Source organism: Raphanus sativus, chromosome 2 (assembly GCF_000801105.2).
Source record: "Raphanus sativus cultivar WK10039 chromosome 2, ASM80110v3, whole genome shotgun sequence".
NCBI classification, from domain to species: Eukaryota; Viridiplantae; Streptophyta; class Magnoliopsida; order Brassicales; family Brassicaceae; genus Raphanus; species Raphanus sativus.
In genome coordinates, this window is record NC_079512.1 from 27,389,615 (window position 1) to 27,417,509 (window position 27,895).

Below are 27,895 nucleotides of genomic sequence, written 5' to 3' on the forward strand. Positions count from 1 at the left end.
ACCGAAAATGTGACTTTGATTGACGATCAGCCTGAACAAAAATGTTGGTGCCGTATATGCCTTACTCAAAAATCAAATCCTACCTACAAAAAAAAGAGAAGGTTTACAAGTAATTGTCCAGATTTTTTGACTATCGCATAGGAAGAGGTTCTAAGCATTTTTTCTTTCCAATATTTTTTCCTTGTGGAGTCAATAAGGTTGCCGTGGAGATTACAGGGAGTGTGTCATCTCGCGACAAAAGGTTGCTTTTTTTTTGGCATCAACAAAAGGTTGCTTATGGATCATGTTTGAAATCATTTATGATGGTTTGTTTTGCGTACCAAGTTCAAAATCATTCATGTTTGTTAAATTTTTATTTTGAAATCAACAAAATATCCTTTTCTCTTTTTATTTTGAAGTCTGACTTCCAATTTAATTCTTTTCAAAAATTCAATTATGTTTTTATTGCCCGAGTTTGCTTTGAAATTTTATATGCTTTCATTCATTCCCTTTTGTATTCAATGAAACAGAAAATTGTTTATATATTGATTTCATCAAACTAGTTCAGAAAAGTTTTTAGTAAATAGCTGATAACAAAGTAGTCATTTAAATATAATCTATGTTATTTAAAATAGCTATGCATTTTTCAGATATAGTATAATTCACAATACTTCATAACAAATATGTCACCTTCAATGTTTTTCACGTGTGTTTTTGTATTAATCTCATAGACTGATAAGCAAAAGAAACACTATTAAAGATAGATCATGACATCTTGTCTTGTCCTTTTCCAAACTCTTATGTTTAGTAAAACTATTTAAATCTGCATATATACACACAACTGGGCCATTCTCTTAACATTTGGTGATTGCCAAATAAGTCACGCCAAAAAAGGGGCAGCACCCCTAGTGGCCATAACTACAAGACGTTTTGGTTTGTTGGCCACACACAATTGGAAAAAGGGTCCAATAAAGTTGTTGAGGAGACTAACTACTATTGCCAATTCTACAGGTTGTGAACGATACAATGATTGTCTTTTCGTTTGGAGTATTACGGATACCAATGACTCATGACAAGCCTTAAGTAACCTCTTTCCTAAATAGCAGCTTTCATCTCTTTGAGTGACTCTTCCATGTCACCACATATCTTGTTAGGATCCGGTATGATTGTGAGATCAACCGCTAACGAGATTATCATCTTTGCCGCATAACTCATTACTCATGTAATGAATGTACCAAAAATGCCTATCAAACACACGTGGAGTTAGCAAATTTGCACCGAAAGAAAATCAATCATTGGCCTAGTTAAACCAACAGGATGACTATTTATCCAGTGTAAACCACTAAACCACCACGATATATTATATAGAAATACTTTAATCAAAAAAAGAAAATATAGAATCCAGTTGCAAATTCCATAGAAAGATTACAAGTAAAAACTAAAAAGATATAGTACATATTTGATGCATAAAACATGAACTTTATACAAAACAAATTGTTCGAAAATAAGCATGATAAAACGATTACTTTTAAATGGTAACTTATAGTTACATGTTGCATCCTTGAATTAATAGCGCTTTCTAGCTCATATTAAATAGGACTGAGAAATGAGATTTCTAAAATCTTTGACATTTTGTAAGCATTTTTTTTGTTCAACAATGACCGGCCTAATAATATCATTTGGCGTAGTGGTTATGAGTCCTTTTATAAACCCAACGTCTAAGGTTCGAGCATAGAGAGTTTTATTTTTTAGCAAAAAAAAAAAAAACAATGACCGGCCAATTAATAAAGCCTCCAAACAAAACAAGTTTAGACCAAACAAATATATATCAACACGTCTATAGGTTTATACAAAACGGATACCAATGGCTCACAAGCCTTAGAGTAACCCTCTTTCTGAAAGAGCAGCTTTCATGTCTTTGAGTGACTCTTCCATGTCATCACATATCTTGTGAGGATCCGGTATGACTGTTAGATCAACCGCTAACGAGATTATCATCTTCCCCGCATAACTCATGTAATGTACCAACAATGCCTATCAAACACAAAGAAAAACATATAAGTGTCGGAAGAAAAAAAGTCACAAAATGCTGATTCACAAGCAAAAAAAAAAGACAAAACTGGATAGGTAACATTTTCCTATATAAACCAGACTTATCGAATAAAGTTGTTCTTTATAGTTATCTTTTTATTAATCAAAACTTGATTTAAGAAAATGAGTAATTGACAAAAAAACTACTTACTTGTGATTGTCCATAATTACTTGGAGCGATGTAAGCGATAGGATGACCACGGAAACTGATTTCTTCCGTTGGACCTATGACGTTTGAAACGCATGTAGTTAAATTCACCACCGGTCGGTTAAATATGGCTGCTGCTGCCTAATATAGTGACAAGATTGCGTTAATATTGTTATTGTTGTCCCCAAAATTGCAAACAAATCTCTTATTAATCAAGTTCATTGTCACTTTGTATACCTTAGCTCCAAACACTTTTAAGATGATTTTGATGATAAAATACACTAGTGCAGCGTGATAAGAATGTTTTTTTCGAGCCATCGTGGATTTGGATATCTTTAGATAGACCAAAGGATCGGTTTGTAAACCGATGGAGAAGGGCAAAATAATAAAGCTGAAGTAGTTTCCCCATCTGCATTTTGAGTCCTTGGCCATCATATCTGCCAAAGGCTTTTATATACATATTGCTCGTTAGTGACAACACTAAAAGATCAAATTTGATGAAGTATATATATACTACATATGTCTCTAACCTTGAACCCGATGTCCGACCTCAGATTTACTGTACAACCTGCACGGAAACGTAGTTTACTTGGAAGATGGTTCTGATTCGATGTCAATACTCCCTCCTCCTCATTCTTCTTACCTTGTTTATCAAGAAACCACATATTAATTATGATAAGTTAATCGTTAGAAAAGCTTAAATAATATTATATTTTATAATCTAGTGTACAATTTGGTTAAAAACGCAAAGATTAATAATTTTACTTTTCTCTAAAAAATATTTTAAATATATAAATTTAAAATAACTTAATCAATCATAAAAAAACTGTAAACATATTTGGTTAAATATGACTTAATAAAACAAAGTTAACATAGAAACATCAAAAAAATTATATTTTTGAACATTCTACAACCCCATATACTATTATGGAGTGGAAGGAATACATCATATGTTTTGAAATTTAACTTTTACCATAAAGTCGGCTCAAATAGCGAGAAAGAGCAGCTTGTGTAACTCCGAGTAGAACATCATTTATAGTCTAGCAAAAGACGAAAGAGACAATAAAGATCCATTGAAAAAAAGAAAAAAAAACCCTTAGTTATGAACACAAAACGTGACGTACCATATTCATAGAGTTCTTTATAAGTTTTATGTCATCCAAAGAGATAGTTCTTCGATAAAATCTCGTTGGATTCCTCCCTACATTTGCCCCACCTTTTAAAGGTGTCTTTGTATCCTCCAAAAACAATATAGTCGCCAAAAGAAGCAACATATCTACAGAGGTATTCCAAATCAGTCTCATTGTAGAACCAAAGGTGAATATTGACCTTAAGAACCATCCGCCTTGTTTTCTAAGTCCATGCGGCACCGCTTGACGACGTTTCAAGGAAGGTATAACAGTATTGTCAGGGTCTGATGTCTTATGAGTACATGCAAGCATGAGAGAAATTAAAGACATTCCATCTCCTAGTGAATGGTGAGATCTTATTACACCGACTGCTTCAGCATCTGAGGTTTTTACGTTAAGGATGTGCATGTCCCACAAGGGTCTTGATCTATCTAGAGGAATCGTCGTGAGACGTGAGATGTACTCATCGACAAAGCCTTGTCCATCTTCACCTATCTCTTCTGGGTCTATGATTGGTACGACTACATGATCTTCTACATTGACTTGAGTCTCTATCCATTTTGCACCATCCTCACTCTATGAAGTTAAGACAAACGGAGATCAAACACAATCAAATCCCAAGTAGAATTTTGGGGAAATTATATATGTATAAGCTCTTAATCTACTTAGAAGCAAGGTGTAAACATTTATTTACCATGTTTCAGTTTATTTGATGTTTAAATTATTATTTCTTTTTGCAAAATAAGCAATGTTCTTTTTTTTTGTCAACCAAGTGATGTTCTTATTATTCTATAAATATTTAACATCATTTGGATTTATGACCAGTTACATACTGTATTTTTATTGGTTGAATTAGCTTTGTGTATAATGATATTTTAATATAATCAAAATAAATTGTATTAAAAATAATACGTTTTAATATATGTGTATTAACATTAAACATTTTTTTTGTAACTGATTAACATTAAACATCAAATCAAATAAAATAGATGTAGTATCCTAGTATATGATGTCTTAGTTAAAAAAAATTGAGAATCAATTATATAAATATTTGAAATATAATTCTATAACAGTAAACTTCTAGATTTTGATCATGTTCATATTCACTAATTGTAATATGTTGTATAAGTTGGTACCAGTTTGGTGGAAAAACGAGGATGCTTTGAGACATTGTGCTTCAAGGCATCAAGAAGGACGTCCGGACAGAACTTGGTTTTGAATCCCATGATGGTGACGGCACAGTAGTCTACCTCTGGAGACTGGAATACACGCGCCATCGGGCTGAGCGGCTGCTCCTCCACCTCCTCCTCCTTGCTAATTCTAACTTTCATCTTCGATGTATGTTTCCTCTCTCCTCTCCTGCAGTTATTTATAACGTGAATAAAGGCATATAGTAAGAAGACTTTTTTGCTTACAAAAAGAAGAAGAAAAAAGTATGAAGACTATACGAACACGCCATCCATCCACTTAAATGTTTACACTTACGATTTAGTGTTTCAATAAACAAAAAATCTTAAAGTATAAGCTGCACCTTGTTTTGTTTTATTCTACCAATTATATGCACCAGTTTTAAAAATAATTTGGATTATCCCGTGTTATATGTAAATTACATAAGCAACGCTACAATTTTACATTTAATGTGAATTTGATTGACAATAAGGTAGAACAAAAATGGTGGTGCCATATATGCCTTACTCAAAAATCAAATTCTACCTAGAAAAGAAAAATGTTACAGGCAAATGTCCCTCATAGCGTCAATAAACTTGCCGTGGAGATTGCAAGGAGTGTGTTAAGTATTGCAAGGAGCATCCACAATGGTGGACTCCTTCTTGGAGTTTTTATGATTATTTTAGTATTTTTTTGAATAGTTAAAGACTCTAGTCAAAATAATATGTCCAATGGTGTTTTCTAATTAAAAGTTTTTAGGAATAAAAAATATTTTAAAAAAAAATGAAATTTAATTTTTATTAAATATGTGAAATTTAATTTTTATTAAATATATGAAATTTAAACTTTTATTTATTACATAATTAAATATAAAGATACACTAATTATTAATCTTCATCACCAAATTTGTTCCAAATATTTTCAACTAAATCATTTTTCAATTGTTCATGTATACGCGTGTCGTGAAGATGATTCCGAGAATGAGATCTATTTTTTTTCGTCGAGAACAAATTTTTTTTTCTCGGCTTCAGTCGTGAATAAGATCTATTTTTTCAAACGAAATACAAATTTTAATTCATCCAATGACAAAACACCACGCCGTTAAAGACTGAATCCTTAAATTCCTTATTTAAAAACTGATCCTTAGAGCATTTGCCTAATAATAATATTATTCTAATCTAATACATCTATGATAAATTGCTAAAGATTTGTTGTGAGCTCCGTTGCGGCTGCTCTATGGATCATGTTTGAAATCATTTATGTTGGCTGATTAATCCGCTTGTTTTGCGTACCAAGTTTTACGCTGTAGACACTCTTAAAAGTCAACAAAATATCATTATCTTTCTTATCTTATTTATTTTTAAGTTTGACTTTGAATTTTTTTTTTAACATTGTTTATATATTTAGTCATTCAGAAAAGCTTATAGTAGTAAGCTAATAACAAAGTAATTGTTTATTTGTAATCTATGTTATTTTAATCAATTATGCATTTAGAAAAAAAAATATTCTTAGAATTTACAATACGTCATAACAAATATGTCACGTTCAATGTTTTTCATGTGTGTATTAGTATTTAATCTCATATACAGGAAACACCATTAAAGATTAGATCATGACATCTTGGGTTGGCCTTTTCCACAATCTCTTGTTTGGTAAACTATGCATATCTGCATATACACCACTGGACCCTTCTCTTCCTATTTGATGATTGCCAAAAAAGTCGTGCCAAAAAGGTGCAGGTGCAGCACCATATTCAAATTGATTGAATACATCTAAAAGTTAAAGCAATAAGCATCAAAACAGTTGGAGAAAGTATTATTCATATATTCTTTGGTGGCCATAACTGCACCTACAATTGGCAAGACGTCTGTGTTTGTTGGCCACACATAATTGGAAAAAAAGTTGTGATAAAGTTGGTTGAGGAGACCAACTACTATTGCAAATTCTACAAGTTGTGAGCGATACCCATGTTTGTCTTTTCGTTTGTTTGACAATTGTTATCAAGAACACAATGGAGTGGGTATTAATATTTATATATTAATTCAACACATATAAATAAAAAAATTGCAAAAAAAAACAATTTAAAAACTTCAACAGAGAGTCAAATAAGTCTGAAATGCAAAATCAAACCTAGCTTCTTCTATTCTGTTCTTTTCAAAACTCAATGAACTGAAAGAATGTACAATCAAAAGAGTGAAACAACAAACGAGAGAGGCCTACAATAGAGAGAACTCTCCTCTTTCTCCATTACGAAAGAAAATTGTTTGCATCCCAAGTCTTTCCATGTTTATAATCGTGTGACGTGTATATATTCTCATAATTTTATCCGCGCGGTATCAGCCTGGAGTATTTGCATAGGAGATATCTTGGAGATAATATTTACAATTACGACGGGAGTATCTACGTGAACTCCATCCTTCTATCTCCTCCTTCCATAACCTCTCATCTTTAGTCTCCTTTCTTGTCAAAGACTGACCAGCAGCCTTCAACAAGATACAAAATTGTTTTAGATCCACAAGCTCGCAAAAGCAAAACAGTTTCAGCATATGAAATACCTTGTCGGGATGATGTTTGAGTGCAGCCTCCCTATATGCCTTCCTGATATCTGAAGCAGAGCATGTTGGCACTAAAGCAAGGACTCCCATTCTAGTTAGTAAAGCGTTGATAATACTAATCAACTCATATAAGAACTAAACAATCTATGGCAGACATTTTTGTTTAAAATCAAATAAGCAGAGGATAAATTTACTTACAAGACGAGGTACAAATCCATTGTCTGCTTACAAAGCTTTATTGATGATTCATACTTCTCAAGCTGTAATCAAATGTAATGAAAGAATATTTATCTGTTCCTGTATGAAGTTTATAGTTTCCTACTCAAGAGTTTATCTGAAGGCTTATTTTGAAGATGAGTGAAACATACCATCAAAAGCGCCTCTCCCTTCATGGTGGTGCAGCACGGTTGCTGTAGCAAACCATCAGTGCCCTGAGACAGTTTCTCCAAATCTCGCTTTTAGGCACTGAGTGTAAGATCCCCTCAGCTCTTGAAAGATCTCCATTTTGTTTCCTCAGGAGAAAAGGCATTCAAGAAAATATAATGACAGGACCCAAGCAAGCAAACAACAATGATAACTACACAATCAGAACAATAATGAGTAGAAGAATAAAACGAGCATTATGATAGATGATTTGGAAACAACCACTTTTCCACATGTTTCTTCTGCTGCATTACACGCATCTTTCAAGTCCATCCACATAATCACTAATAGGCCCAAAAATATGAAGTTCTTGCAGAGATAGCAATCTGCAGCAAACAAACACATTGGATTTATTAGAAGAGAACAAGCTTCTTCAAACTTATCCCACATGTGCCTGACAAGTGACAATGCTACCTGGAAGGGCGTTATCTGGACAGTTGTGGAAGAACTTGGATAAACCATCAGCAGAAAGTGGTGGTCTAAGAGACACAGTAGGAGCTAGAAAGCAGGAAGGTAAACCCAACAAGAAGTCAGCAATGATAGCCATCACCACATCGGCAAAGACAACTTCAAGTTCATCGAAGAAGTTTTCTCTACGCCGTTCATACTCAGCAGCAGTCTAGGAATCAAACACATATCAATTGCTAAGAAGTCACCTTTGTTGTGTAAGTGAATAAGAAAGCAAACCTGACACCAACACCACATTCCACGGAAACTAAGACACCGGTTTACTAACTGCCCCAAGATTCTTTTAGAACAAAAGTACAAAACACATCTTCGAAACTCAGACATCATGAGGCACTGCAGATGGGCTTAACCCAATTAAACAACTATGGATTCGCATTCACATATCTTGCGCATTTTCTTGATTGTGATAGGTGGTTACATATGGATTCACATATCTTGCACATTTTCTTTCTCTTGGTAAAGTATAAAAGGAAAAAAAAACAAGTTCAAACCTCTGCAACACTTTCTCCTCAGAGAAGCAAATGATTAAACATACGTATTTTCCAAAAGTTAAAAGAAGAATAAAACAAGACCTACTGAGTAGTGAGTTCTGACTATTCCCCTGTCTCCTGTGTCCAAAACTAACACCTAAAAGAAGAACTCGGCTCTCTTTGTACATAGTAACTGCAAAACAACACAATATGGGACTTTCACAAGAACTAAAGCAAACGCAAAACCCAAAAGCCAAGAATGATTTGCCAGTGTGGGGCGCAGTGGAGATATATATATATATAGCCAAAGCGTGTCTCTCTCTTTTCTCAGAGCTTTGGCTGATTAAGGTGCACCTAAAGAATCTGTCTCAACTGGTTGTTCAGAGCCTGATGAGTTGGTTGCTGAGCACCTTTCTCTTTCTCTTTCTCTCCCCGCTGCTGCTGCTTCAGCTGCATCCTCTGCTGCTTCTGCTTCTGCTTCGGTTTTCTTGGCAAACCGGCCTCCACTAGCCCTTGCCCTTCTCATCGCATGCTTGTGTCTCGACTCATGAAGATACGGCTATCACACAAAGACGACACAAGTTTAAACGAGTTACGCAGAAATTCTTATTCAGATGAATGTACACCATGCTTAGATTCCATTTTCTATTAAGATACAATCTTTGATAAATGAATGAAAAAAGAGAAGAACCTTTCTGTTGATGACTTTCCTTTCAAGCTCAGCCTTGGCACGTGCTTTCCTCCGCCTTAGAATTCCCTCGTACTGTTTTGCATTCACATAAACAGGTTCTTGTGTCATGTCAAGCGGCAGAGCTGTTCTTTCACGAGGCATTCCAAGATATGGACGAAACCCCTGCTTTGAACCCATTCAACAAAACATATAGACTTAGAGATGCATCAAATAAAAAAGTACACCACCATATGTAACTATTGTAGAGATAAGTTTAATAAGATACCAATGGTTGATGGCCATATGCTCCCATCATTCCTCCATAATATGCATCCTGATATGGATTTGGCACACATGCCTTTAAAAGAAAAAAAAAAGTAATCAAGTTAATGGCTAAAGAAGTGACACATATCATATACTCAGAGAATAAGAGGAAAACCACATACAATGTAGTGTCCAACAAGCTCTGGTGGTTGAACAATTTGCTGATCATGCGTTGGATCATTCCCTTCAACTCCATGGTTATCTACTGAAATATATGAGAGACACTATTATAGGTACAAGAAAGAAAACAAAAGGAAGCAATAATTGCCACACTCCAACAAGACAGAGTCTCCTTTGGATTCATTCACAGAAACCTCAGGGACCATCCTTCCATAGGAAATGGGGAGAAGAATGATACAAACCTAAAGGGGACGAAGAAGTAGCAGCTTGTGAATCCTTACAGGGGCCATCACCACCGTCTTCAGATGGTGAATGAACATCGTTTGATTCTGATTCACCATTAGAATTCGATGGAGGTGTCTCTTGAGGAAGGACACCACCACCACCACCAAAGGAGTTGTTTTTCCACCAAGGGTCTGGATACATCATCATTGGTTGCTGCTGCTGCTGCTGCTGCTGCTGATCAGACTGCTGGTTCACTTCCTCTTCATTTCCTTCTCCCGATTTCGATTGCATCTCTTCATAATAAAAAAAAAAACGAAATCAAAGCACAAAAAAAGGTGAAAACTTTTTTTAAAAAACTTCCTCCTCGAATCATTAAGCAATGCAGAGACATGCAAATACTCAAAAGGTGAAGTCTTTTAACCTACAATTCGATCAATTGTTGTCTGAAGCGACTAAATTCAAATAGACAAAGAAAAAAACAGACAGAGAGGGATAAGAAAACAAAATTAACATACCAGATGATGATGAAGTTAAAGCTTAGCAATCGTCTTTGTAGGATGATGACTTTTGTTGAAGTTTAAAAAAAAAAACCTGAGGTGAGGTTACGTAATCGATCACGATTAGCGGAAGCTCATTTGGAAAACAAAAAAAAAGAATCGGAATTTAGACAGAACAAGAGAAGAGCTTGGTTTGGTGAATTGATTTTCGGAACACCCGACAGCCGACAGTAACTGAAAACTCGTTGAAGACGAATAGGATTGGGCTAGAAGATAACCCTAGTCCTTTTTTTTTCCTTTTGGGGGATTTTTTTTTTCTTCTCCAGAATTGTATTGCGTTTTGAAACTTAGGAATGTGATTTCGACACGTGGCGTCATTTGAAAGATGCCAGCGCGCGCAGATCTGTGATCTTCGCCGGGGTGATGATGTCATCATAGGTTCAGTTTTTTTCTCCGGCAGAAACTTGAAAGTGACACGCAAAGTGATCGGCTGGAACGTGTGACACGTGGAATTTGTGGGGGCTATATGGCCAAAAACAATTTCATTTTAGAAAAATACTGAATTTTTTTGTTCTTTTTGTTTTATTTTTTTTCTTTCATTTTTATTTTTAAGAATTTTGGTTGTTTACTGCTGCGGCAAATATTTCGTTGAAACGCGTGAACAAAGGTTTTAGAAGTCTCCTATATATTGTCATTACTCAATTATTCTGTTCATAGAGCTAGGCAATTGGTATGCTTATTTTATGTTCGTTATGAATCCACAGAATCAAGGATGATCGTCTCATGTTGGTTAATAAGATACCTTGTTGTTGGAATGCTTTGTCGCCCTTGTATACTCCTTACAAATATACGGTATGCATCCTTACAAATTAGCACTTAGAGATGCTAATATTCACAACATGTTCCATCTTCACTTTGTTAATATATATGTAGACTTTATCTTTCTTGAGTCTTTTTTCTTGATACAGGTGAGCTGATAAATGGTGATCAAATCATTCGATAAAGTTTAACATGCAAGCCACTCGAAGTCTCAGCTAGGTTGTATTAGAGCATATGCATGATTTGCATTTGAATTTGAATTACCTTTTAATGAATAATTAAGTCAATTAATTAGCAACACAGATAATACTAGATCCGTTGCATCACTAAACTATATTGTTGTATTGTGATCCCACTAGAACATGAAGTATAGATGTAGGACAATTAATGTCTTCGTCTTTCAAAAGAGAGGTATGTGACTAACCATATGTTTTAGCTGCGATTTGGTTTTGATCTAGTCCTAACCTAAACATGGATTAGATAAAATAGTTTTTCAATGCATGACAAAACCCCTCTATCATGCAATTCTGGTACGAGAGGTAAACTAGACAACGTCCGGTTAAACTCAGCCATGATCTCGTTTTGTTGTTACATTCGAACAATACCAGCATGTAATTCGTCTAAGACTTTAAAGTATGTGCTCCATATGTGTATACATATATTTTTTTCAAAAATGTATATACATATATAACCAAATCCGACTGCTAGCTAAAGCCCAACTTCAATCATATGTCTCACATTGTGTTATACATAAATTTAAGGGCCACACTCTAAGATAACCAATAGATATTGAAAAATGAATGATTGTGGTCACCTTTTATTAGCTCAGTACACACCTACTTAGCATGTGCAATTATAAGAGATTACAATATTACAGGAAAAGAAAAACACATGCAAATTTTATTATGAAATCAGACAGGGCAGACATGTATCATATGATTATTATTTTTTGACAAGGACATGTATCATATGGATATATGATTCTATCGAACTGAAGAAAATGTGATCACTCGTATTGTCTACAAGTACGCATATAAACAAGTAACAAATAAAGCATATGAAAACATTGAGTTTTTTTTCAAAAGACATTAAGGTTTTACTAGTTTCTAGTAACGTAAATGTTCAGCCAATTCTACTTTGGATTCTTTTCTATTTTCATAATGAAAGAAAATTGCTTTTTAGCTTAAAACAAGAAAAATGTGAAGACAGAAGATGTTTTTTACTTTATAAAACGCAAGAGAAAAATATTTAAAATTCTCTAACATTGCTTTTTCTTCTAAAATTTATTTATGTATATATATATATATTTTTTCCTTTTTCTAGGTAATATTTTTACCAATCAAATTCTAAAAATAAAGTTTGTAAATGAGTATATAAACTTTATGGCAGTAAACCAAATAATGGTAGTTTAGTGGTCATTTTTTCGAGTTTTCGGTTCATCTATTTGTATTAGTCGAAAGACATTTCAAACTCATATCATATAGCATGACAACCAATCTACTCTATACCACTAAATGGATTTTTTTCTAAACCTCACTGGATAAACCAATAGAATATGTAAAAAAGTATTATGATAGTACTAATAGATGTGATTCTCTGTGTGCTTAACTCTTTAAATGAAGATTTTTGAATTTAGGATTCTCACTTTATATATAAAAATAATAAATATTATCATATTTTCACTTAGTTTTTTTTTTGAAATCCTTGTAATAATGTTTCTCTAACATCTCCAATTATAAAAATTCACAAAATAGTAGTATTAGAAAAATATTCTCAATTTAAAAATATAAAAAGGGTGGAGCCGAAAGACCTGCAGCTTGACCACCGAAAGTCAGCGGAGTCCCCCGCTCCTTCACAAATCCAACGGCTCAGATTTTAAGAATCAGATTCCATTTATTTTTCACATGGATTTCAAACCTGTATTCCAATACGCTTAAACATATCCCCACGCGCCCGCCACCTCCTACCGCTTTATCCCGTCACATACGCTCCAAAGCTCTTTTAACCTCCCCGCTCTACCTCTCACCAGCTCTCCCGGTCACACCAGTTTAACAACTCTCTCATCCGTTTTCGATTCTTTTTTTCTCTGAGGTGATCTTCTCCCTCCTTCCTCCTTTTGGATCTGCAAATGTGGTTCTGTCTTTCGGGCCATTAACCTTTAGTTGTGTTCCAGATCGAACGATTCAGCCTCTGATCTTCCGACAGGGGTAAGCAAGCTCGCGAGTGGATTAGATTTGGTGAAGATTTCATTTTTTAATTGAATATCGGAATATGATGTGTTGTGTTTCTTCCCATTGATGTAAATCTCAATCTGAGCTTTCTATTACCAGTTGACTATTCATTGACTTCTTCTTCTTCTTCTTCTTCTTCTTCTTCTTCTTCTTCTTCTTCTTCTTCTCGGCTTTTACTTTTAAGATCTTTTTTTTTAATATATTAATTTGGTTTTAAGGTAGTTGGGTCTTATGAATCATCTGCTCTTCAAAGTTGTTCATCTGTTTTGGTTGGTCGGAACGTCTCTGGTAAGAGAATGTTAGATGTGGATGTTCGTCTGAACTGAACTGAATCTGTTTTTTTTTTCTCCTGTCCTTATAAATTGATTTTATTCAGAAAAAAAAATCAGCCTTTAATTAGATCTGACCGTGAAAGGTTTGATCTTTGATTGAGTCTTCTTTTTTTATGTAATTTTTTTTTTGTTTACTAATCAAATTTGTTTCCTTTATTTCTCGGTCAAATATTTTATGTATTATTCGATTCAATAGCATTCCTTATCTGTGTCCTCTGTTTCTATATTGCAGGCATACGTTTTATTGATTGGTTGATTCACTGCTCAAACGCTTTACCCTCTGATCGATTAAGCATGTGTGGTCTCTTTAAGAAGCTCGATACAGAGAATACTCTGGCCAAACCCATGAACGATGCTGAGTGTGAACATTCGTTTTCCGCTTTACTTGAGTTTGCTGCGGATAACGACGTGGAGGGCTTTAAGAAGCATCTCTCTGCTGCTGTGCCTTGTATCATCAACCAGGTGGGTCTCTGGTACAGACGCCAGAGGTTCGCTAGAAGAATGGTCGTCGAGCAAAGAACACCGCTGATGGTTGCTTCGTTATACGGGAGCTTGGACGTTGTCAAGCTTATTCTCTCTTCCCCTGAAGCTGAGTTGAATCTCTCGTGCGGTCCTGATAAAAGCACCGCTCTTCACTGCGCTGCCTCTGGCGCTTCTGTGAAGGCCTTGGATGTTGTCAAGCTGCTTCTGAGTGCAGGAGCTGATCCTAACCTCCCTGATGCTCATGGGAACCGTCCCGTTGATGTTCTCGCTGTGTCTCCTCACTCTCCTGGTTTGAGAACCATCCTTGAAGAGATCTTGATGAAAGATGAGACTATATCGTCTAGCTTGGGGTCTAGTTTCCGGTCTCTGTCTTCATCTCCGGATAACGGCTCCTCCTTACTCTCTTTGGATTCGGTGTCTTCTCCAACTAAGGCCAATGGTGTGGTGGATGGAGGTTTTGAATCAGAGAAAAAGGAGTACCCGATTGATCCATCCTTGCCAGACATCAAAAGTGGTATCTACTCAACAGACGAGTTCCGTATGTTCTCGTTCAAGATCCGTCCGTGTTCTCGAGCTTACTCCCACGACTGGACCGAGTGTCCCTTCGCGCATCCAGGCGAGAACGCCAGGAGAAGAGACCCGAGGAAGTTTCACTACACCTGCGTCCCGTGCCCTGACTTCAAGAAGGGCTCATGCAAGCAAGGCGATATGTGCGAGTATGCTCACGGTGTGTTTGAATGCTGGCTACACCCTGCTCAGTACAGAACACGTTTGTGCAAGGACGGGACTGGTTGCAACCGTAGGGTTTGCTTCTTCGCTCACTTGAAAGAAGAGCTGCGTCCTCTGTACGCTTCCACAGGCTCTGGATTACCATCTCCTCGTGCTTCCTCCTCTGCTATGGACATGGCTTCTGTTTTGAACATGTTACCAGGCTCGCCGTCTTCTGCTGCTCAGCAACACTCTTTCACGCCTCCGATCTCTCCTTCTGGAAACGGTGTCATGCAGCCTCCTCATTCATCCATGGGTTGGCCTCAACAGAACATACCGGCTCTGCATCTTCCTGGAAGCAATGTCCAGCTGAGTCGTCTGAGATCTTCTCTGAACGCTAGAGATGTGCAAGAGTTTGAAATGCACATGTCTTCCAGTCCACGCTTTATGAATCACTCCGCTCGTCCCAAGAACCTGGAGGAACATTTCTCAGCCGCCGAGGTCTTATCGCCACGTTTCTCTGATCAGCTCGCTGTCTCGTCTGTTCTATCACCTTCCCACAAGTCAGCGCTTCTTAATCACCTGCAGAGTAGTAATAAGCAGCAGAGCATGCTTTCTCCCATCAGGACAAACTTAATGTCTTCTCCGAAGAACGTGGAGCAGCATTCTCTGCTGCAGTCACCGCGAGGCATGGAGCCTATCTCTCCGATGAACGCTCGGATGAAACAGCAGCTGCATTCGCGCAGCCTTAGCTCCCGTGAGTTTGGATCCAATCTTCCACGCGATGTGATGCAGGGTGGTGGTGGTGACTCTGGTTCGCCGCTGAGTCCGTGGTCGAGTTGGGACCAGAACCATGGAAACAAGGTGGACTGGTCGGTGCAATCAGATGAGTTAGGGCGGTTGAGAAAATCACATTCCTTGGCTAATAATAGTAACTCGAACAGGGAAGCAGATGTGACATGGGTTCAGCAGCTGGTGAAAGAGACTGCATCACCTAGGAACAGCAGCAGCAGCAACCTATCCATGAACATGAATGGTGGCGCAAGGCCATTGGTTCAAGGTGGTGGTTCGAGTGGGAACATTCACAGCGACGGTCGTGAGAGTGACATTCTTGATGCGTGGCTCGACCAGCTGCAGCTTGATCGCTAACTCAGTGTGAGAGAAAGAGAGAGAGGTTGATGTGTTCTGTGAAGATGTGAAACTGATGATGATTTGTTTATTTTATTATTCAAGAAAGCACAACGGAGAAGTCACACAAAAAAGGTCCTGGTAAGTGCTTTTTTCGAATTACTAATAACACCAAAAGGCTCAGTTTTTGTTTTCAGACTTCTTTCTGAAATTTCATTTACTTTGTTGTTGTAATTTTTACCTCATTAAATTGATTATTATCTCTTCTGTTGTAGCAAAGGGGAAAGTGTTCCTCTTTGTCTCTTATTATTCTCGTTTTTTTTTTAATTTGTATTCTCGTTTCTCAGTTGTTTCTAATAATATCTCAAGTCATATTGTCCATGAACGATGTATGAGAAAATAATAACATATTGTTTCAGCTTAATAATATTCATTCTTTTCCTTTTGGTTTATTATGTGTTCCTCTGTTGATACAAAATTGATGCAACTTAAAAGATCTGGTTACACCTCAAAATGTGAGAGAGAATAAAAATTTCAAGCTCAAACTCACTCTTATAAGTCCTGATATTAATCCTTATCAAATCTGAATCTCAAAGCCATTCTAAGAGATTATATATATAAGGAAAATAATGTGATCCTAATGAGTGGGGCTAGTCCTCAGTCCTCACCACATGCCGATGAACTTCCACCAGGCACCACCTACACCGAGCCAGATAAGAATATTGACTATTGATATCAATAATCCATATTCCCGCCATTTGGCCAACGGCACGTAGTTAGCTATAGGGACAAAACCGATACCATAACGGGTCAATCCTCCCATCAGGTTAGAAAGGAATGCAAAGTAAGGTGGTGTGCCTAGAGCTGTTGAGACAGACAAAAAGGCAGTGAATATAGCCCCAATTCGAGCCGCTCCAATAAGTAGTGAGTGTAGAAGTTTTCTTTTTCTTACTTTTTTTCTTACTTTTCTTCCCTCAAACCAATGTTTTGTAAATATTTTCTTATGTTCTTTAAAAAACTTTTATTTATTCTTTCGTTTCTCACAGAATAAAAGTTTAAAAGTATTTTTTTTCATGTAAACTAGGTAGATCAAATAAAGTTCTTCGAAACAATTTTACTCTCGACTAAAATTTGATTTAATAAAATGAATAGTCAACAAAAGAATTCATTTCAATTATGAATATATCATAAAGTTATATTTCACCCCAAAAATAAAAAGTTCTTGAAATATTTGACAATGTTCATAAATGTATATGTGTTTATTTCGTCTTTATTAAGATATATGTACTTTTTTACATTGACTAATCATTACATATGGCACATCAAGCCCTAGTATTATTCGGAATGTACAAAACACTCTCTAACTTTTCAATATCTATCTATGACAATGTATATATCAGTATTTGCATTTTGTGTGTGGCTATGAATCTTAGTATAATTCCACAAGAATTAAGATGAAAGTGAAAAAATCATATGTTTTGTTTGAAGTTGAAGTAAACCGAAGGAGCCTCAGCGTTCATCAACTGGTCAAGGTCCCAATATTCTTCCATTCTCACACTCTCGGGTACGTTACCGGCTCCATTAGTATTCATGTCCTGTAAGTGGTTGGTAATATCCGCCTTGTACCAGTCACCTTCTTCACATTCCAAAGGTGGGAAGTAGAGTTCCCCTTGTACTCCTGTGGTTACTCCGCAGAAACCATCTACATAAGGGGTAAAATCGTCCTTATACGGGTGGCTGATTAGGTGTGGCGGCGCTGGGAATGGATTGTTGTTGTGTGGCATGTTGGTCAAGGAAGGGTTGACATATCCTTGTTCTTGTAAGGACATGAAGCTTCCAAAAATGTCTTTAAACTCCAAAGAAGAAGAGGAATTAGAGGACGAGTCACTTGCGTTGGGTGATGAGGATGAGTTGTTCACGAGGTTTGATGTATCGGACATTTTCTTTAGCCTTTTCTTTATTGTTGAGTTCCAAAAGTTCTTGATCTCGTTGTCGGTCCGACCAGGCAATCGTGCTGCAATCTGAGACCACCTATTAAATAAAAGAAAGGGTAGACTAGTTGAATGAGACGTTTTTATGTAAAATCTATAAAAGTGCATTAAATGTTTGTTTGCATGAGAATTAGAAACCGACCAAAAGTACGTGAAAGCAAAGTACTGCAACTACTAGAAAGTTCTAGACATTTTACTTTGCGTTTAATAAAATTTCTTTATATGATTTCAGTCATTTCACATAAGTTTTGACAAACATATGTGATTTACTTTTATTAAATTAACTAATTAACGAATATCAAAGATCTATACATAAGAATCAATTAGTTTATATATGCATTAATAAGGAAAAGTAAACTTGGTTTTAGTTCGTATAAAAGTATAGCGGTGAAATGGTGGGTTAACCATGGACCGTTCATGTCCATACATAAATTGACGAAATTTGGTCACATTCATTTAGACCGCAGGCTACAATTAAACAAGAGTCACAAGACCAATTAGACCGTGAGTACTGAGTGTCAATGGGTTTGGACTATATGAATATGATTTATCTAATAATATAAAACAAATAGAGTTTGATTTAAATCAAATTTGGAAAAAAAAATCAGTTTTAAAAAACTGAAACCACAAAATAAGTCTTTTAGTCAAAACCGTAAAATGAATTTTCTCGACAAATGAAGTTTTTTTGTCAAATTAAGTTTTTCCGTCAAAATTGTAAAATCAAAATTTTCCGTAAAATCGGAAAACAAGTTTTTCAACAAATAAAGTTTTCTCATCAAATTATTATTTTTTTTTTTCAAAATCGCTATTCCCACCAAAATAGCAAATTTTAGTTTTTTACCAAAACCACAAAATCAGTTTTTTTCTGGCAAAATCGTTAAATCGATTTTTTTCGCGAAACTACAAAACAAATTTCCCGCAAGACAGTAAAAACATTTTTTTCTGAAAATAAATTGTTTTCTACTAAAACCACAAAACAAGTTTTCTGATAACTATCATAAAATTTTATTTTCTCGTCAAAATTACAGAAGTAAATTATGATGTTTTGATCCATATAGCAATTTGTATTGTATTAAGTTTTCTTTTGTTGTCTGTAATGGATTCTATGGACAGCACATGTTAATTGACATGATCTTCACGAATAAAAAAAATGGTCATCTAGACATGAATTAGTCAGTGTCATCTGGTCATGGACTAATTTAACTGACACCCAGCTCTATGTAAAAGGTGTTGAGCAACATTTCAAAACAGAAATAAGTATACAATAGAAAATTAATGTATAATTTTTATTTAACGGAGTAATGTCCAACGTGTATGTTTCTGTAGGAAGTGACAGGAACAAACTTAAAATGTGTATTAGAAAACGAAAGTTGAAGTAAAACCCTAAAGAAGATAAGAAAAGGTGACAAAGACACAAAAGTCGGTTTCACGAGAACATTTTTTGTAATAAGAAGCACTCTCTTTAGTCTTAACACTCACGATTAACGAACTCTGACCACTCACTTAATGATATAATTACACATGAATGTACTCATTCCTAGTTTAATTTTTGCGTCTACTTTCTAATGTTACTATAATTATAATTGGGTCAGTTTTCTTCACAAACAATCATTCATCTCGTTGAATTTTACCAGTTATCGTGCCAATGAAAATTCGAACTAAATTATATTTTCAACCTGAAGTTCGATCATACCTTTTCACGCTATGTATATTATGTATCGTATCATATTCACAAATCACAACAGAGCAGTATACACAGATTGTTTATGTTAACTATCTATGTATATAGATAGCTCACTTCCTATTCAACCGGTCGAAAAACACACACATATATATTGATAATTAATATATTTTTATAAAAATCTAATTCAACAAGTTGATAAGGTGACTTTTGTTCTTGATCAGTTGGCTTGGTTTTCTCAATATGCCTTTTTACAGTTTACCCATTAACCAGAAATTACCCAGACAATTTAAGCAAATAAATATTTACCTGAAACATGGTAGTTTGTATAAGAAAACGTATCCATTATAGTTAGCTTTTTAATTGATAACATGAAACAACCAAAATGATTGGAAAATATATACCTGTTGCCAAGAACGGAATGAAAACGAATGATTAGATCCTCTTCTTGAGGAGAGAAAGCGCCACGCTTGAGGTCAGGACGAAGATAGTTGATCCAACGAAGACGGCAGCTTTTGCCACATCGTTGAAGGCCTGCGTTTTTGGCTACATCACTCCAACATCCTTGCCCATTGCTTATCATGTATTGCATCAGCTTTGAGTCTTCCTCTGGAGACCAAAGTCCCTTCTTCATCTTCTTTACTTGATGAGTGGCTGCAATTGCTACCTCTGGTTTCCTCATTTTTGTTGAGTTAATTGTTTCTCTTAATCTTTCTCAAGGCTCGATCGTTTTGTTGATGTGAACAAGTGAAGTTTGTTTTTATAATAGAAAGAGAGGGAAAAGAGAGAAGACTTGATGAAGGGAGAATGATGATGAGGAGGAAAGGGATGGTTGTATGGTTTGCTTACAATTCTAGGAAGACAAACCAATATACCAATTTACATCTTCTCCATTTTAATATATTTTCCTTATTTATTTTAAGCATTATTATATATACTATAATATACGGTGTGTTGCTTATTGTTTTAAAACATTTTTAAAAAATATTCTAATTGTTTATATACATTTTAAGTCGACGAATATTTACAACATATATGTATATTGTATGTTTGTATATATATAACTAATTTAACCGAGTGAAGAAACGTTAGTTGATCGGTCATGGATGAAAACGGTTTTGAAAGAGACCCGAAATGCAAAGATCAAAGCCAAAGGAGAAGTGCTCTTCACTTGTTCTTTCTTTTTTCTTTTTGAGTATAAAAATCATTTATATTAGTTTCGCCATTCTTCATTCGTCTTTATAAAAAAAAGTTTCTTCATTCGCAAGGTATATAATACAGACATGTCTAAATCGTTAACCTTACGTGTGTATATATAATACGTATATATAATACTATATAACGTCGATTTATATATTCATGAGCATGTCTATTTTCTATTCAAGGATGTCTTCATTTTCAAGGTAAGCAAATGTTGTGTTATTTCGTTAACTGTTTACTTATACAAGCATATTCCGATTGAATATAGTAATAAGTTGTCCAATGTCATAACCCTTTTTGTTTGTTCTTTATATTAGGCTTAGCCGAGCAAGAAGTTTTGCTTCGGCTTCACACAACCACCTCTCGGCACCAACACGTACACTTGAAGAAATCAAATTATTGTTACGGAGAAAATATTATACTCCTTTATTCACATAAAATACCGTCCTATTGGAATAAACGGGAGTCATGATTTTAATTTCTCAATTTACACACGTGATTTATAGTATTAACATCTTTTGCACATCCATCCAGAAATAAACATACCTTGTTATACGCTATAAGAAAAAACATACACATATATTGAAGATGATTCTAATGGGAAACGGTTTTCGGGGAGATAGTTGTTTTGTTTAAATTTTTCTGATCATCTCAATATCTTTGAAGACCTTAATCTATAGCTAAACAGGATAATTTCAAATGTGTTTTAGCTAGAAAATGTATTATCCTTTCTAGTGAGGGGAATGAGATTTTTGGGCAATACCATTAATTTATTAAACAATGATTATTTTTAACAAAATTGTAATTGTTTTTTCAACATTGAGATTAAAAAAATTCTACTTTCTGATGGAGTCTCTAGATTGAAATTTGAATAATAAAATAACAAGCGTATAACATATATTTTAGAAAATTAATTTAGCGAAAGAAAAATAAATTAACATATTAACTATATTTTTCCGAAGATCCAATTTAGTAATTTTAAAACTAAACTTCAAATACATCACTTTTATAAATGTAACTCTACGCAGGCAACCGATGGTGGTGATCTAATGGCGCTTGAGAGAATTAAAAAATCCAATACGGCGAATCCGGATTCAAATCCCACCGGCCACACGGATATGAGTTATTGCTTTTGACTCATTTGAATGCCCAGAAAAGGGTCTATCCGTGAGATGTACCTCTACCCGGAAGTTAGACTTGTGTCATCATTAGCCCGGGTTTAACCCTTTTTTATCAAAAAAAAACTCTACGCAGGCGTCTGCTAACCCTAAACCGAAGCATTAATTAGTGTAACTCTAAACACAGAAAACACACACAAAATAATAGCTTAAATTAAATATAGCAATATATATATGGTTACACTCTTTTGAGACTAACGGAAACCTTAAGTTTATTCATTTGAAACATTAAATCATGCATATACAATATGTCATTTTCTTCAATGAAGACAAAGTGGTTACTAACTAAGAAAGCAATTATCACCCATGAGAACAGAGCCCCAGATAAAGCAAATTAACAAACACTACCATTGAATCAAAGCATTAACTTAAACTTGAATCTTACTTTACAGGGTGATGTATCTTAACCTATACTTTTATATTTGTACCATGTATACGTTCTTTTTAATACTCCATCCGTTTAGGCAAAGAGTATTATTTTGACACATTTTACACTTGAACACACTTTACACAATAAATGAGAATACATTAGTATAAAAAATGATAATATATACTAACGTATTCTAATTTAATGTTATTTAAATGAACATAATTTAAATACAAATTTATTGGTTGTTTGAAAGGGTAAAAAGTAAATTATATATGAAAATTTATATTGAAAATGTAGAATGACATTTAAAAAAATAAGAAAAAGTGATGGGATGACACTTTTTTTGGTAAGAGGGATGACACATTTTAATAAACAGATGGAGTAATTAAAAAATATATATTATTATCTCTGTTTTATATTAAGCATTATTCGTTTTATATTTTCAATACATAAATTAAATAATTTTCCAACTTTTTTATTTTTAATTTCAGTTTATTAATTAAAAAATGATGCATTAGACCATCTCCAATCCACCTCTATTTATATCTTTATATTTTTTTCTAAAATAGAGAAACTCTATTATATATGTGGATTTGCTCTAATGTATGCATTTATAATAAAGTTCTTCTATTTATAGGGAAAAATATAGAGATTTGTCATTTTCATCTCTAAATATAGAGGCAAAAAGTGAGATTCCTCTATATTTTCCTCTAAAATAGAGAAACTCTATTATAGAGGTGTACATTGGAGCAAATTGACATCTATTATTTTAGAGGTGTACATTGGAGCAAATTGACATATATTATAGAGATTTCTATTTTAGAAAAAAAATATAGAGATTTACATTGGAGATGCTTTTAGAAGTAAACAAAAATTTAATATATTTTTAATTTGTGCGAAAAAAACTTTTAAATGGTTATGAAACAGAGGAAGAGAGTATAAAATATCACGCACCTCGAGGACTATCCTTTCGGTGACAAAATCTAATTGGTTAATCATTTTGGATTGTGTGGAAAACTTTTTGTTACACTTGTTCGAGATTAGATTGTCTTTGAAGAAACACAAAACAATGGACTTCACTTATATGCACCAATTAATCTTTAACCTAACCCACCCCGTTCCGTTGGATAGTTACTATTAGCTAAAAAGATAGTTCCTTACCTAACCCCTGCCGTCACGTCAGAGTCGCATAGATTAATTAGTGCAAGAAAGAAAAAACTACTAGCTGTTAATAATATCTATCACACATTTATTAGCTGTTAGCAGGTAATAAATTACAACTATGAAGCTACTTATTTTTGTTTTACTATTATATTTCTTATACTGTATTTGCTCTGGCTTGGAGATGTGTTATTTTCTTTTATACAGTATCTTCTGAAATAATGAAAGTAAATTTGTCTTCCCAACAGTCATCACCCATCCACAGCCTACAACAGCTAAACCGCTTCCGCCACAGCGGAACAGCCAGTCAACAGTCAGCACAAAGGAAACAGTCGCTGAATACTAACGTGAGATAACAAACTAAGTCCCATATTGTACAATTAGAAAATGAGTGTCTAACATATAAAAAGAAATCCAACTCTAATTAGTACGTAAATTTGTGGATCAGTTTCTTAGGCTCAAAGTGTAAAATATCGTACTAATTTAACATTAAAGAGTTATGAGCTTTCATAATCTCAACAATTGATATCAGAGCGGTTGACGAGAAATCTGCATAAAGACCTAGATACTCTTCGAGAGATGAATGATATATTCAATAAGTTATAAGTTATGAATGAGAGATGTATGTGTGGTAGAGATTAAGTTAGAAAATCCTAAAAGTCAATTGTGGGACACGAGATGAATGTGATCCTTAATTTGAAAGAGAAGAATGTGAGATAATAAACTAAGTCTTCACATTGGAGAATTAGACAAGGAATATCTAATATATAAAGAGAAATCTAACTCTAATTAGTACGAGACATTTTAGGAACCAAAAGTAAATTTATACATGTCAGTATTTTATGTTCAAAGTAAATAATATCGTACTAATTAGACAATAAATAGTTAGACATGAGATTTAAAAATCCCAACAAATAACACTTCAATTTTACACTGTAATTTTCTTCTTCAACAAAAACTACTAAAAGCTAATATGTATATTATTCCCTCCCTTCTAAAATATAAGATGTTTTGAAGAAGTTTAAATGTTTTAAAACATAAGACTGACATTTTTAAAATATTTTATCTTTATTGAAAATTGGTTAACTAATAACAATTTACTATATTATTTGTGATTGGTGAATTTATATTATTTAATAGTAGTGTTTTTTAAGAAAAAAATTTCTTGATTTTTGTTTATTCATGCAAAACATCTTATATTATAGAACGAAGGAAGTACTATATAGGAAGTACTATATAGTAGGGCACCACTAGTTTTCCTTTTGCTTGTTAGTTAATGGGGTACCACTAAGTTCTTTGTTAATGGGACGCTCCTAGTATTTATGATTAAGTGTCACGTTGCTCAATAATAACAAAAAAGTTAAAACTAGAAAGATTGAACTCCGATCTACACTCACTTAACGAACTCTTACAACCTTTACAAATGATTCAGTGTACAATACTTGATTTTGTCTAAGTTAATAAAAAAGTTTGAACGTAGTGTATTAAACAATAAAGTGGAACATCATGACATCATATGGTTTCTTCAATTTTTCTAAATGAAATGTTTCTTCTGTATTTTGAAAGATGAGCATAAAATCAGCAGTTTAATTAGTTAGAAGTCAGAACACTTTCTAGAAATTTACTTTTTAGTCACCTCTTTGGTAAGTAATAGTGTAATACTACATTCCTCTTTTTTTGGTCAAACGTGTAATACTACATTCCTAAACATCAAACATACCTCATAAACGTACACTAACAAAGTTGTAAATCTGCAATCCAATAGTTACTTTATTAGTTTAAAAATTTATCCTCAAAAACAAGAGACTAGTAGAAACTAATGCAATAATTATTATCATTGTTCGTCTCACATAATACACTGTCGTTAAAAACATAGCAAATCAACAAGAGATACTAGCCTATGGCCCTATGATAATTTTTGACATAGCAAAAAATGTGAAGCATTATAATAATCTATGATAATTCTTAACAACGAAAAATGTAAAAGATAAATGAGTAAAGTTAGACAAGAGAGTGTGACTCTCTTCCAGCCTTATGGACTAGTACCAGCAAAGAACCTTGCATCTCAAAACCCTATCTTGAACATAAAACCCAGGCATCACCATAACCTTAACCCGCACCGGTCTACATGACCCTGTTGATCTCTGCCTATCCCTATCTGCACCCATATCTTCCATATAGCTTGATTCAAACACTCTGTTTTCCTCGACCCTCAAGATCCCTAACGCTGGCTTGAACGAGAAGGCAAGCAAATGAAGCAACCATACAGATTTAGCAGCGACAAAAAACGCTTGAAGCATTTGTTCAGACCAAGGTCTTGTCCATTTCAACCTTGTAATGATCAAACTCATCTTCTCGTCGCAGAATCTACTGAACTCTTCGCTGTAGTATTTTGTACCCTTTCTCATAACCTCGTTCCAGCTCAAGCTTCTTAAAGAAGCAAACGACGAGAATTTCGCTTTTCGATCTAGTTCTTGATCAAGAAACATCGGTTTACCGTTCTTCTGGAACACACAGTTCTCGAAATCTTGGTATATAGATTGGCTTATGATGCCTTCTAAGTGGTACTGAATGATCTTGGAGTACTTAGAGGTGAATGACAAGTTGTGTGGTTGAAGGAAAGTGTTGATGTTACTAATCAGAGTCAAGTCTTCTTCATCAATCTCTGTGACTAATGTTTTCAAGAATTGGTTTATGGATAATCTTGATTCGGATACAATCTGCAAGAACTTTTCAACCATCACATCTTCGCTCACTTGAATCTCTGAGTTCTTCTCTCGTGACACTAAAGCTTTCTTTAAACTGTCACAGTAACTTTCCAAGTACTGAAGCTTCTCGTTGAACTCTCTCAGTGAAGATTTCATCTCTGAGACTTGTGTTAACGCAGCGTCTCTGCTTCTGTTTGCTTCCATCAACTCTCTCTTCAACTTCTCAGGAACTTCTTCTGATTTCTCGGTTCTACTAGGGGAATCAAAGATCGAGCTGCTCTTTTGTTTTCTCTTTAACTTGGGGAACAACCAAGACAACACTCTGCCTCCACGGTTCCTTGTCTGAGAAGTAACAGCAGGGGAATGTGAATCCGTCAAGGGCACAACAAGATTAGAGTTCTTGAAGCTCTTGGTGTCGAAACCTCTCTGTTTGTAGTCATTACAAGAAGAGACCGATCTAAAATGCAACGTTTGGGATCTGAGAGTGTCTGACTTGGTGTAAACACGGGACTGATGATGGTGATGAGAATCTTGCTGCGGTATTAAAGTCTTTCTTGAAGTATGTCTCAAGTCTTGATATTTATCTTCTTGCACTAAACCAACATCCCGATCCTTGTGATGAGATGCAGACACAGGCTCATCTGCATAGCTCTGTTTCAAAACCAAGAGAGAAGTTTAGCAGTTTCTAGTGGAAAAGACAGTAACTTGTGTCCAAACTAAGAACAGTTTGTCAGCTAAGGACAAAAACAAAACAATGTTTCTACCAGATTCAGGTCTTTTCGGTTTGTCTTTATGCTTCACAGTGGTTTTAATTATTAAAAATGATTAACCAAATTCTATAATGTAGATTATTGTGTTTTGTCTGTGAAAAATAATAATTATTGTCTAAAGCTCCAAGACGTAGAAAGACATGTATAATAACATTAAAAATACTAAAAACAAAACTAAATACTGAAAAGCAATTGTAATTATAGAGCCTAACCGGATTAAACCAATAAATATTGGGTTCGATGATCTTTTTGTTGTTTGCGTTAAATCTTTAAGATTCCAACAAACTCAATTGCCATACACAATGTCCAAATGAATCAAGTTAGAGATAACAGGAAGAAGAAAGAAAAGAGAAGGTTACAGGAGTGAAAACAGGATAGTCATGAGCAGAGATGTTGTGGAGATGACGAGAAGATGGTGAAGATGAAGAAGGGATTCTGATAGATGGGCTTAACTTCTGCATAAGTGCCCTCATCTTCACACCGTTTGCTATGACCTCTTCTTTTTCTCTATCCATGTTCATTCTTGTTTCAAAAGAAGCCGTGGAAGAAGATGTAAGAAAAGAAAGAAAGAAAGATGAGACAGAGAGGTTGTGAATGTGATTGTGCAAGAGGGAAAGGGTGTGAGAAAGAGAGAAAATCCAAAGAATGTTCTGTCTCCCTTCTCTTTAAAAGGACTGATAGAAAGAATGCATGTGAAGGGCAGAGACCAATTTTGTTGTTTACAAAAATGCCCCTTGTCTTCTTATTTCTTTCTTTTTCAGCTCTTTTTTTTGGTTTCTTGGATAAACTCCACTTTTTCTACATGATTGTTGTTTTATCCACTGCCAAAAAACAGAATTCCACCATTTTAAGATATTATTAACAATCA

The 27,895-nt window shown here is 34.6% G+C and overlaps 5 protein-coding genes and 1 long non-coding RNA gene across 10 annotated transcripts; 1 reads left to right on the forward strand and 5 right to left on the reverse strand.

Moving 5' to 3' along the window:
* Window positions 1–1,573: 1,573 nt before the first annotated feature.
* Window positions 1,574–4,716, reverse strand: LOC108842165 (wax ester synthase/diacylglycerol acyltransferase 7). The gene is made up of 8 exons (XM_018614997.2): window positions 4,485–4,716; window positions 3,343–3,924; window positions 3,192–3,258; window positions 2,749–2,861; window positions 2,456–2,665; window positions 2,222–2,359; window positions 1,758–2,013; window positions 1,574–1,645 (listed from the first exon to the last, which is right to left on the reverse strand). The coding sequence occupies exons 1-7, from the start codon at window positions 4,677–4,679 to the stop codon at window positions 1,858–1,860; spliced, it is 1,461 nt and encodes a 486-aa protein (XP_018470499.2). The 5' UTR covers window positions 4,680–4,716; the 3' UTR covers window positions 1,574–1,645; window positions 1,758–1,857.
* Window positions 4,717–6,532: 1,816 nt separating this feature from the next.
* On the reverse strand, window positions 6,533–7,897 carry LOC108842167 (uncharacterized). Its single transcript, XR_001948236.2, has 4 exons — window positions 7,439–7,897; window positions 7,269–7,330; window positions 7,071–7,141; window positions 6,533–6,998 (listed from the first exon to the last, which is right to left on the reverse strand). It is a non-coding gene; the product is annotated as an uncharacterized LOC108842167 (long non-coding RNA).
* A 552-nt stretch (window positions 7,898–8,449) lies between these two features.
* Window positions 8,450–10,631, reverse strand: LOC108842166 (nuclear transcription factor Y subunit A-1). 4 transcript variants are annotated; one of them, XM_018615000.2, is made up of 6 exons: window positions 10,286–10,631; window positions 9,788–10,063; window positions 9,548–9,627; window positions 9,388–9,459; window positions 9,123–9,287; window positions 8,450–8,990 (listed from the first exon to the last, which is right to left on the reverse strand). In XM_018615000.2, exons 2-6 carry the CDS (start codon window positions 10,059–10,061, stop codon window positions 8,775–8,777), a joined length of 807 nt encoding a protein of 268 aa, XP_018470502.1. In that variant the 5' UTR covers window positions 10,062–10,063; window positions 10,286–10,631; the 3' UTR covers window positions 8,450–8,774. The 4 variants fall into 4 exon arrangements, with proteins under 4 accessions (XP_018470502.1, XP_018470500.1, XP_018470503.1 ...); XM_018614998.2 differs by having other exon boundaries at window positions 9,548–9,630; window positions 10,286–10,628; XM_018615001.2 differs by having other exon boundaries at window positions 9,123–9,284; window positions 10,286–10,615.
* Window positions 10,632–13,073: 2,442 nt separating this feature from the next.
* On the forward strand, window positions 13,074–16,347 carry LOC108842164 (zinc finger CCCH domain-containing protein 56). Of its 2 annotated transcripts, XM_018614996.2 has the most exons (3): window positions 13,074–13,177; window positions 13,260–13,293; window positions 13,882–16,347. In XM_018614996.2, exon 3 carries the CDS (start codon window positions 13,944–13,946, stop codon window positions 15,987–15,989), a length of 2,046 nt encoding a protein of 681 aa, XP_018470498.1. In that variant the 5' UTR covers window positions 13,074–13,177; window positions 13,260–13,293; window positions 13,882–13,943; the 3' UTR covers window positions 15,990–16,347. The 2 variants fall into 2 exon arrangements, with proteins under 2 accessions (XP_018470498.1, XP_056858841.1); XM_057002861.1 differs by having other exon boundaries at window positions 13,093–13,293.
* An 863-nt stretch (window positions 16,348–17,210) lies between these two features.
* On the reverse strand, window positions 17,211–20,455 carry LOC108841887 (transcription factor MYB46). Its single transcript, XM_018614670.2, has 2 exons — window positions 20,045–20,455; window positions 17,211–17,999 (listed from the first exon to the last, which is right to left on the reverse strand). Exons 1-2 carry the CDS (start codon window positions 20,320–20,322, stop codon window positions 17,438–17,440), a joined length of 840 nt encoding a protein of 279 aa, XP_018470172.1. The 5' UTR covers window positions 20,323–20,455; the 3' UTR covers window positions 17,211–17,437.
* Window positions 20,456–25,359: 4,904 nt separating this feature from the next.
* Window positions 25,360–27,707, reverse strand: LOC108839288 (IRK-interacting protein-like). The gene is made up of 2 exons (XM_057002862.1): window positions 27,387–27,707; window positions 25,360–26,908 (listed from the first exon to the last, which is right to left on the reverse strand). Exons 1-2 carry the CDS (start codon window positions 27,546–27,548, stop codon window positions 25,589–25,591), a joined length of 1,482 nt encoding a protein of 493 aa, XP_056858842.1. The 5' UTR covers window positions 27,549–27,707; the 3' UTR covers window positions 25,360–25,588.
* Window positions 27,708–27,895: the final 188 nt, after the last annotated feature.